This window comes from Aethalodelphis obliquidens, unplaced genomic scaffold, assembly GCF_003676395.1.
Source record: "Aethalodelphis obliquidens isolate GAN/ISIS:26980383/991018 unplaced genomic scaffold, ASM367639v1 scaffold5, whole genome shotgun sequence".
Classification (NCBI taxonomy): Eukaryota; Metazoa; Chordata; class Mammalia; order Artiodactyla; family Delphinidae; genus Aethalodelphis; species Aethalodelphis obliquidens.
In genome coordinates, this window is record NW_020837949.1 from 27,507,468 (window position 1) to 27,519,589 (window position 12,122).

Genomic DNA, 12,122 nt, shown 5'->3' on the forward strand with positions numbered 1-12,122 from the left:
CCGGGGCACGAACCCGTGTCCCCTGCATCGGCAGGCGGACTCTCAACCACTGCGCCACCAGGGAAGCCCAAGTATTTCTTTTTGAAATTATCAAACATATTCATATTAATAATACGTGTCTAATCATATTTCATCTATGGCACCACCCACCTTACCTCCACCCCAGATAACTTTGAAGCAAATCCCAAGCATGTAACGAAAGACTCTTTCTAACTCACACTTATCCTCAAGGTCTCTGCTCAAGCGCCACCTGTTTTCCCCATCCCTCTGCCATCTAGGTCATACTGCCTGGTCATATGGTCTCATTGTACCCAGCGCTTCTACTTTAAGAAATCATTTCAGTATGTAATTATATATTTATGTGTATGGTTTTTGTATTAGTGTCTATCTTCATCCTATACTTCATGTCCCATGAGGGAGAAATGGTGTCTTTTTTGCTCATCATTCTACCTCCTCTTCTTATCAGAGTGCCTGGCTCAGAGTGAATTCTTAATAGATATCCATTAATTAAGCTGTGGGGATTTTCATGATAGAACCCTGCCCATTGCTGCCTTCTTAGCATTCTTCATGGTCTTTTAATATCAAAAGATTTCCTGCATATAGCCCCTGCCCTGTGGTACCTTTAGTCTCTCCAAATAGAGACTTCTATCCTCTCTTTGATTTCTTCTGAAGCACTTGATCAGGTACTATTTTACCAACAGGTGCAGTTGGTCCTATTTTCAAAATGAATGTGCAGGCAAAACTTATAATTAATATTTATCTTCTCAGTCTTTTTAATAATCATTAGCTATTTCTTTTACATCATAATACTATTTTCTCCCCACTAAATACAAAACAACATAGTCATAGAAAGCAGTGTGTGGGAAGGTGCCTTCAACATAAACGTTTATTATGTATCGTATAACCAACACTATGGTCAAGTGAATGGAAAAATATTTCATTGAAAGGCTGATAGATTATCTTAATGAAAATGGTTTTCAACAGCATTACTTGATTTTAGTTTCTTAATTTTAAATCACACAGATTTAAGTTTTGCTGTCTTTTATTTATATAAACCCCAATATTATTTAGAGTTTCTATTTCAGTATGAGAAAAATATATATATTAAGGAAAATTAAGAAAGTTAAATTCTGGGAAATTTTTGAGAAGGTGAAAATGTCCCCACAAATCTGGTATCACATATTTCTTAGAGTTATTTTATAACTTTTTAAGATAGCAGTATATTTTGATATTTTGTTGACAGAAAATTTTAGCCTAAATGTATAAGTTCTTAATAACTGGTCACTAGGTTTTGCTATTTTGCAATATAGTGTTATATAGGATTCTGTTTATCACTACTTCATAATGACTACTAATCTAGTCAAAGTTTTCAGCAAAATTACAGCATCAGCTTGGATTAAGAGATGTAATGATTGGGACTTTCCTGGTGGCACAGTGGTTAAGACTCTGTGCTCCCAGGGCAAGGGGCCCAGGCTTGATCCCTGGTCATGGAACTAGATCCCACATGCATGCCGCGACTAAGAGTTCACATACCACAACTAAGGAGCCGGCAAGTTGCATCTAAGGAGCTCGCAAGCCGCAACTAAGGAGCCCATGAACCTCAACTAAGACCCGGCACAACCAAATAAATAAATATTTAAAAAGAGAGAGATGTAATGATGGTGTAATTCAGAAGATGACACTGTTCAAAGGAAGAGAAAATTATGAGCCATTGCTAGGAAAGCAAATCTATAAAATTAAATATGTCCCCAAATCATAGCAGTAATTTTTTTTTTTTTTTTTTTTTTTGCGGTACACGGGCCTCTCACTGTTGTGGCCTCTCCTGTTGCGGAGCTCAGGCTCCAGACGCGCAGGCTCAGCGGCCATTGCTCACGGGCCCAGCCACTCCGCGGCATGTGGGATCTTCCCAGACCAGGGCATGAACCCGTGTCCCCTGCATCAGCAGGCGGACTCTCAACCACTGTGTCACCAGGGAAGCCCAGCAGTAAACTTTTTATTTGAGATTTTCATGTGGTTATGTGGTGAGGATTTGGTTCTTGTCTTGGACACACCCATATGTTGGTATTATCAACCTTCATGACTCCAAATATTTCCTTTCATGAACACATTTTCCCTTGTCACCTTGCCACCTCCACTGCAATGGCTTCTATTCCTTTGGCATAAGATTGTTCATCTTAAAAATAAAAGATCCTATAACCAATTTTAAGCACTCTATTAAATCTGTTTATAAGTGATAATTAAATGGGATATGAAATATTACTTCTCCTAACTGTATCTCCCTGAATCAGAAATAAATTATATAATTAGCATGTCTTAAATTACTTTTCCCTTACTAGGTAAATAAACTTACTAGAGAAAATTATTGAGTTAATTCCTCTACAGTTCTTTAGCATTTGAAAGGAAGTGCTTACATGCAATGTCATTTCTAATTTCCATCAAATTGGATGTTTCAAAGGACTTTTAAAGACTATTATTGACCTTGGTAGAAATGGATACTGTATATAATTCAACTGCTTCATTTGTCATATGTGGTACGTGCAAAGTGGCTATTATTCAGAAAATGTCAGTTGAAATGAGAATTTCAATTATTTTTTTCACCTATAGTTGGCAACTAAATCTGGGGCAAAGATGCTTTAATAATCTGTGATATATGAAAAATAAGTTATGCAAAGATTCTGATTATACTTATACTGACATCTTTACAGCATAAGACTTTTTAGAGATTAAACTCTAACCTAGTCTTTTTAACCACATGTGTAATAGATATATTTTAGCGTTCAAGTATCTGACCAAATTAAAGATACAGCACCATCTTATGGATATTTCTATATCTGTAAAATTTATAAATATAAAAATCTTTTCGAGTTTGGGAATAGAAAGGCTTTATCAGTAAAAAAAAATGTAGGAGGAGAATATTTTACTGTAACAAGGAAAAATGTTGCAATATTGAATAACTTGAATGTGTATGTGTGCATGCATGTATGAATGTGCGTGTTTGTGATGGCAAGGTAAATAAGAGATTTGTAATTATTTTTTCCCTTCAAAATTAAGAATTTGAAGAAGACAAACAACAGTTATTACAATACAAATTCATAACTTTGTGAAATAAGACATGTAGCTCAGAATACTGTCAGTCTCTAAATGACTCTGGGACATCACCGATTATCACCTTGCAAAGAAGTGTTCTTATAAGACATGAACCACACTTTATAGAGAGTGATGAGAAATTTAGGTATGATAATAAACCTATTTAACTATCTGCTGATACTATAGAACTGGTAATCAAGTCTCCTTATATTTATCTAGAATTTAAATGTTTTCATAAGTGATTTATGCCCATTATTTGTTCTGATTTTAGATACAGATTTTTCTTTTTTCTTTTTTTTCCTGAGGTACGCGGGCCTCTCACTGTTGTGGCCTCTCCCGTTGCGGAGCACAGGCTCCGGACGCGCAGGCTCAGCGGCCATGGCTCATGGGCCCAGCCGCTCTGCGGCATGTGGGATCTTCCCGGACCAGGGCACGAACCCGTTTCCCCTGCATCGGCAGGCGGACTCTCAACCACTGCGCCACCAGGGAAGCCCAGATACAGATATTTTTGAATAAACACTTCTTAATAATCCTTCTTATTATTTTAATATAAAACACATAGGCAAAAAAAAAAAAACACATAGGCAATTTAAGGTGATTATAGAAAGATTGATGAACAAAACTCCGCAATTAATTATTAAGGTGTAGTTACATGGGTATGGTTCATATCCTTCATGCTTAGCTCACTTTAGTTATCATATATAGACCTGAGGCTCTATAAGATTTACCCAGTTTATACGGTGTAAAATTATCCCACTTCTAACCAAAGCACAGATTCAGTAGTTCTTAACTTTTTAGGGTCTTGAACTCCATGATAAAAGCTTTGGAACCTCTCTTTTTTAAAAAGTCCATAGATACGATACATTTTGCACATAATTTTAGGGGCTTCTGGACTCCCTGGAGCTCATCCATGCTCTATGATTTTAAATAGTATTCACCTTATTTTAACATTTATTTCCGTAGGATGTGATATTGACAAGTAAAAGCCAGGAGCTTTATCACAAAAATGCAAGGTCTTCTTGTGGTAGAAGCAATCCATAATTTTTACACACACACACACACACACACACACACACACACACACACACACACTCCTATTTGGCTTTAACTCATGTTCTTCCACAACTAAATTATATTAAAAGACCAGTGTAAATAAAGAGGTTATTAATTTATTTTTATACAGATTTTATTTTCATGTTATTTACAGTGAGATGTAAAAATATGACATTGACTACAAACAGTATAGAGTTTTTGGCTTTATCCTCACAGAATACTACAGGTTCTAATAATGTCCTATTATGAATAGTTTTCTATATCATGTAGACGACTCTAAATTTCTAATTTTTGTTTCAAATGTAAACTTGTAACTGATTTAATAAAATTAAGTTATTCCTGGATGTCCATATTAATAGAAAAAATACAACATAAAGTTGAAAAATTCTAAGCATACCATATACATATTTTTATGTTTACTTCTGAGATGTAGATAGGTATTTTATAGCTTAATAAGAAATCCAGGGAAATTTAATAGATTTATAATAGTAGCATTATGTTTAAATGCAGATCCAAGACACTATATTAGATGTTAACTTAATTTTTCGTGTTATCAAATGCAGAATTATCATAATGTAAAAATTATTTTATTGATACTCTAGAACACTCTCGCTAATTTAATAAAATGCTTTAAGTTGTAAAAGCAGATTCCATAAAAATTCATGAAAAATTTAGATATCTGATCATTTAAAACGGTAATGAAAATATTTCCACCACCTATACCTTTAACTGTAATACGATCCATGGGATGGATATATCTGCTGTACGTAGTGTAATACTTACTTTGTCCTTAAATTGGGAGGAAAGTAAAATGATGAATTAGCCCCGCCCCAATCGGCACCCCGCCCCCACCCCGAAGTCTGAGGAGGCGCAGGGGGGCTCTAGTCGCTGGGCTACTCTGCAGACCACGTGCTGTGCTCCCACCTCCCGCTCCTTTGCAGCTGCCCCAGCTCAGGGCCAGGGCCACGTGGCGCCGCCCCGGGGACCCTGGGTCATCCTGCGTGTGGGAGGGGGTCCTCAGGAAGCAGGGGCCTGAGGGTCCCCAGATGCGGTGGGGGAGGTGGGTGCCGTGCGGGCACTAGCTGGTGGGTCGGGCAAGGAGGCCACCATTTTCAGGGTGAGGGTCGTGCGGCAAGGCGCGGCCCTGGAGGAGGGAGAGGTGGCGGGGATCGGGGAGGAGTTGGGGCTGTTGGTGGAAGACATCATGCAGGGGGTGGAGGCGGGGGCAGAGGAATAGCAGGAGGAGGTGCAGGAGGAGGTGCAGGTGGAGGAGCCCCAGGAGGGGGCAGGAAGAGCCAGGGCCGGGACCCGGGACCCGGGACCCATGACCGCCCGGCCCCTGCCGGAGGCGCTAGCGGCCCTGTAGTTAGAGCTGAGCCCTCTGAATGCCCAAGCCAGCAGGGCCTACACTTGGCTCAAGTGCATGATGGGTCAGACGCGGAAGCCTCACTTGGATGGAAGAAGGGCCATCATCTGAGGCATCCCTGGCTTCTGGGCCAGAGCCATCATGAACCAACCCCAGATGTCGGCCATGATCAGTGACCAAGATGAAGACATGCTTAGCTACATGATCAGTTTGGAGGTGCAGGAACTGGGCCATCCCAGGCACCGCTGCAAGTTGATGTTTTTCTTTTGGAACAACTCCTACTTCTGGAACGACGTGATCATTAAGGAGTATCACCTTAGCATCGCTGGATATAGGGCGTCTCGTTCCACTCCAGTTCAGTGGTTCTGGGATTATGAACAAGGTGACCCCAGCCGCAGGCAGGACACCACCAGCCTTAACTTCCTCAACTGGTTGTGTGACCACAACTGCCCAGGGTCTAACAGGATTGCTGAGATCATCGGTGAGGGCCTGTGGCCCAATCCCCTGCACTACTACCCCAGGGAGGAAGGCCCCACCGGGACAGACCCATAGATGAAGGCTCTGGGGGAGCCTCAGAGTTTGGCCAAATAGCACAAGAGGCAGGAGGCGTCTACAGATGTGGGGGACGGGTGGATGTATCTACCTATGCGGTTCTGGTGCCCAGGGGAGAAATGAGGAAAGGATGGCCAGTGAAGGTTCCAGAGACCACGGCCCCACGTGCCGGGAATGACACCCAGAGAGACATAAACAAGTTAACAAGTGAAAAAAAAAAAAAAAGAATTAGTGATGCAATGGTAAAATTAGAGACCTAACCTTGAAAACTAGGGATTCTCAAAATATGGTCCTCAAACCCCTGGTTGGGGGTGTTCCCTGAGACCCTATCAGGGAGGTCTGTGAGGTTGAAACTATTTTTATAGGAATCCTAAGATCTCCTTTGTCTTTTTCACTCTGTTGATATTGCATAGATGGTGCAGTAACAAAGGTGGATTCATGCCGGAGCTTTAGCATGAATCAAGGCAATGGCACCAAAATCACTTAATAATCATTGTGTTCACAGGCACACACTCACAGAAAAAAATAAGCCAGATTCACTTATGAATATTTCTGATTAAGCAGTAAAAAATATTATTTTTAAAAATCTCAACCCTTGGGTACACATTTAAAAAATAATGTGAAGTGAAATGGGAAGTATACATAAAACACTTCTGCTGCATAACGAAGTACAATGATTGTCTGGAGAACTGAGCTGCAAGCTGAACTATCTGCTTTTTCATAGAACGCCATTTTTACTTGAGAGAGCAACTTGACAAATTATAGTTACTCAGATATTTGACAGACTTTTTCTCAAATGTGAGTGAAGTGAGCTTGTCACTTTAAGGAAAACAACTGACAGTTTTGTTGTGCCAGTGATAAATTCAAGCTTCCAGGTGAAAATTAGAATTTTGTAAAACGTTATCTGCCAAAGTAAACAATAGTGTTCCAGTACTTAATGACTTTTTCGATGAAATTATTGACAAATGTAATTTGTTGGATACTATATAATAAAATAAAATGTGTCAACTTTTGGACAATCTACATTACCCAATGAACCAGTGTTTTCCAAATGACCAATGAGTGACATTATGAAATCATGCATCAGTAAAAGATCCATTCAAAGTTCAAGACAGACTAATGGATTTTTTAAAATCACAGAGTAAGAAAAATTTACTGATGTGTTTATAGATTGCACATTGCAACTAACCTTAAAGAAACTACCACTCGTTAAGTTTTGGTTTAATATCAAAGAAGAATATCCATAATTACGTGAAAGGCTATTAAAATACTCCTTCCTTTTTCAACCACATATCTATATGAGGTTGGATTTTCTTCATCTGTTTCAAACTAAACAATGTATTGCAACAGACTGAAGTAGAAGCAGATATGAGAATGTAGAAGCACGTGAATTCTACTAAGCCAGACATTAAAGAGATTTGTATAGTGTAAAATAGTACAACTCTTCCCACTCAACTTTTTCTTTTGGAAATACAGTGTTTTTTTCATAAACGTATATAACATGTTATATAATAGGTTATTATTAAAAGAATTAATAGTCATTTCTAAATTGCCTTAGTTTTATCTTTCTAATATTAGAAATACTAATAAATATAACCCACATAACCAAGAGAACTTTGGGGTCCTTACTAAGTTTTAAGAGGGTAAATAGGCCCTGAGAACAAGTGTGTTAATCACTGTTACAGACCAGGGTAATAGTAAATAATTAATAAAGACATATCTTTATTTTCCCCACTTAATATCATTTGACTATCCCTTATAATTTTCTCTGATAAAAACTCTATTTCAATTTAATTTCAGTTTACTTTTCCATTTCAGTTTAATTTTCTTGAGCATTATTGTTGAAATGGTCTAGCTTTTTGTTTTGTTTTTTTAATAGGAGTAGAATTCTCATCTCTTGAGACGTTGGTTGAATTCCTGGTCAATCAATGCAATGCTCTTACAGTGTCCTAGTATAGTGCTTAATATAGACTAGGCACTCAATAAGTGTTACTGACTGGCAGAACATGTGTTAAACAACAAAGTCAATAAAAGTGCAAAACAACTGTGAAAGCTAGAGGGAAAAAACTCCATTTACTGCTTTATCCATTTATGAACATAATTAGTAGATTTTAATCCATTCCCACAAAAAGCGCAGTTTGTGTCTCTATTACCATTTAAAACACAAACAAGTTCTTGCAGGTTAAGTACCTCCTTCTCTAGGAGACCATAATTATCATCACATATATTGTACATCTTGAATTAAGGCAAGACTTTTCTCATGAAATTTTAGGCTCAGAGGTCACAGTATGCTTTTACCTTTCTTTACTCCCTGTACTTTACAACAAACTCATTTCCGTTACCTTCTCCAAATTTCTTAAAAAATGGAAATTGAAAAATGGAACGGTAATCAATCATTGATGAATGCTGACAGATTGAATAGGAACAGAAGGAAAGTAGCTTCGTATTGTGGGCTCAAACCATCTTATAAAAATTATGAAATCCTTAAGATTTTAATAAAACACCTTAACGTATTTGGGAGTTCTTTTAGGCTGGCTGTTTCAAGGCAAATAATTTAGAAACACAAATTATAAGCTATGTAAAAATCAATAAATAAATGCATTGAACCATTTACTAGTTTATCTACAATTTATTTCTATAGTTCTACAGTTAAAAATGAGCTACATAATAAAACAATTACAATAACAATAAAATACTTGGCATTTACTGAGAATTTACTCTATACCAGACAATCTTTTAGTACTTGAATACATTATTTTATTTAATCTTCACAACAAACCTTTGACTGTATCTTGTGTGGGTATCGGTGTGGATTACTCATTTTTCCGGTCAATTTGTGCTGATCATCTGCATATATTTTTACCCTTTATCTGTAAAAGGTGGGGTCACAGAATGATTCTTTCTAGGATTCAAATTCTAACTTGAGAGGCGAAAAAGAAAAAGCTGAGCAAAGTAAGGAGAGGGATTTAAATAAGGTTGCCAGGAGGATTATTGCCTCATAAGATATAAATACTCATCTTAAAGTTTCAAAAAATGTTTTTATCTTACTTTTGCAAATGCATACCCTTTTATTAGCTGGGCTTGTGAGTTGACATTTTTCTCATACATATTTGCAAAACTAGTCCTTCCATTTGACCTGAGAAAGATTCCTCTGTCTGTTTTTATATAATTTTAGCTATAACTACAAAAAATAATAGACTCCCAAAACACTTAAGGGATATTTTGTGAATATTTTTCTCTATGACCACAAGAGCATATATTACCATAACTTCTTATTTTGCTCGTGTTTGTTTCATATACGTCCCCTCAGCGACTAAATTCTACTGTTTTTATCTACTCAGAATAGTGCATAGCCTAGAGTGGGTGCCCCCAAAAATGTCTGTTCAATGAAAGAATGATTTCATCTGTGACTTGAAAGAGTTAATACCTTGCTTTCCGGTCAAATGCACAAATCAATTCTCAACGAGAAAACAGACCACCTATAGCTATTCAGGTCACACACCTGTTTCCTTAAATATCATTGCCAAAACACATTTTATATTCTATTTTATTATTGTGCATCCATCGTTCCCTAGCATTAGAGGTGTTTCATTAAAAAGCAGTATAACTTCAATTTGTTTTTATGCTCACCTTGACGAAAATAAAAATGAATCACTGAATAAATTCAAGTGTATTTTATGTATTTTTGAAATGGTACAGACCAATCATAGTCTTATGTTGGGCATCATTTACTCAATTATCCCAGAGCATCAACTGAAGTTATAATTACCTGAAAAGGTAATATTTAAGGTAGAAAATTGGCAAGAACATTAGTATAAGCACAAAGTTGAAAATGTTAATTAATAATTATTAGGGCACAGTTAATGTTTAATGATCGGGTTTTCCTTTCAGATCCCTTTTCTTCAAACCATCTCTTTTTGGAGAAGAGGAAGGGAGGGTTCCTCAGAGACACATCATTGGCCCTTTTCTCAGTCTGAAACATGTTTTATGGACCTCATTATCCATATCTGTCTGTAGCTTCAACTACCACCAATATGCTGATGATTCCTTTATCCAGATGTGAGTTAACAGGTTTGCATTTCCAAATGGGTCTAGGAGCACTCTGATAAGCTCCTCATAACTTGATGTTTCTCTATAGCTACATGTCCTCTAGAAGTTCATATTTCTTCTATTCTCAGTCAAGTTACCCTATCCTGGGAATCATATTCTACCCTTGACCCTCTTCTTCAGCTCCTCATATATGTTCTATTAATTCCTTTGTCCACCTCTTAAGCTTTCTTCCCCCACTCCCACCCCTTGTCCTCATCTTAAATTCAAGCCCTCATTGTTTCTCTCCCAGATTTCCTTAGTAATCTCATTGGTATCTTGCATCTGGTTTCACTGCCCTTACATTGCTCCAGATTGACTCTTCAGAGTTATAGGTCACCTTATGTTGTACCTTACTTAAACCTTTATGTGTATACCCATTTTCTTCAGGACATAGTTTAAATTCCAAAGCATGGCATACAAGGCCATGGACACCTGCCCACTGTCCTTCTGCTCAAGGCTGAATTTGACTCTGTTCTCTAGCCTCATCTTCCCCATCTTCACATGTAGCCTTTATTTCGGGCATGCCAAGTTTACTTGCAGTTCTCCAAATGTGGCAAACAATTTCATACCTTTGCAAATGTGGTTCCTCTGGTCTATAGTGCCCTCACCCAAACAGCTATGAATCATTCTTCAAAACATATGTCAAGCATCCTGGAAGCCTTCTCTTACTCTATCTTGAATAAGCTACTTTTTCTCTGTATAACCATTATCTCCCAGGTTATTAGACTGATCATCAGATTGCAATACCAATATTTATTTTCTAGGTTTTTTTAGTAAGTGTTTTTCTCATCTGTCATTCTTTAAACTGTAATCTTCTAAAGGTCAGAGACTGTATCTTGTTCTTCTAAATATACCCTGCATAATGTTAACAATGTTAGTTTCTTAACCAATGTATGTTTAACTAATGAAATCCTTAAACATTCTCTTTGTTGTTTTGTATATTTCTTTAATTTATGCCCCTTAACCATTTTCATCTTTATAGAGAAAACACTGTATGTATTATTCTACAAATTATTAGATGTTTTCCAGTGGGATTTCCAAGGCTTGGAGAATCTTTGATAACCATTTTTTAGTAGTAAGAGAATAATAAACTATCACATCAAGCAATTTTAACTAATTAATAAAGGAAGCTGAAAAGATACCTTTCCTTGGCAAGAAAAGGAAGGGCAATAAAGCTGCTGTATATAAATTATACTTTTATGTGCCTAGGAATTCTTATTTTAAGTATCAGTTTAATAAACATCATACATTTAATATACTGATTTAAATCAAACAAATTGTAATAGTAAAGCTACTATTTGGAAGTAGAGAGGATTCAGTGTGTTGTGTCCTTGTTCCATTAGTTGTTCCTTCTGTAGGGAAGAGGATTCCCTAAGTCTCAGGTTCCTTATCTGTACAATGGAACTAAAAATAAATGGGATAATGTATGTAAAGGGCTTAGTGCGGTACCGGGTACAAAGCATATAAATGGTAATCATCATCATTATCATCATCATCACTACCTTTCTCAAAAGTTTACTTTGGTGACATTATTCGACAAGCACGTTTACAAAACTTTGCAAAATGTAGAGTGCTATGTATATAACATTAGATACTATAACTTAAATGAATAAGCTTGTTATTTATGGTTTACCTTGCCAAAAAGTGAAAAATATTGCCTTTAAATACATCAGTTTTTGAGATTTGTGTTCCTTGGCAGTTGGAGATCAGCCAGCAGTCACGCCCTCAGTGAACACCTTTCATCACCGTGGGCGCCTGTAAGGATTGATAAATAGGCAAGTTTCCCCAGGAGTAAATGCTTCTTTGTATTTCTACATCTTGGGAGACTATGAGTAAATGCAGAAGGAAAGCCTCCCTCATGTGTACCTAACTGCGGAAGTGGCTTGAAAAAGCTACAGCTGCTATTTGGCCACGGGGTAGACGAGCTCAGAGCCGGTAGTTTTACCGGCCGGTTGATATTTGCACTGAGCTTCCA

General features: G+C 37.3%; 1 protein-coding gene across 1 annotated transcript in view; it reads left to right on the forward strand.

The window, feature by feature from the left end:
• The window catches only part of LOC113618560 (testis-specific Y-encoded protein 1-like), a 40,344-nt gene extending 34,058 nt beyond the window's left edge, over positions 1-6,286 (forward strand). Inside the window, 1 exon segment of the mRNA XM_027102774.1 lies at positions 5,201-6,286. Within this exon segment, the coding sequence (XP_026958575.1) occupies positions 5,201-6,058 (858 nt within the window). The 3' untranslated portion in view covers positions 6,059-6,286.
• Positions 6,287-12,122: the final 5,836 nt, after the last annotated feature.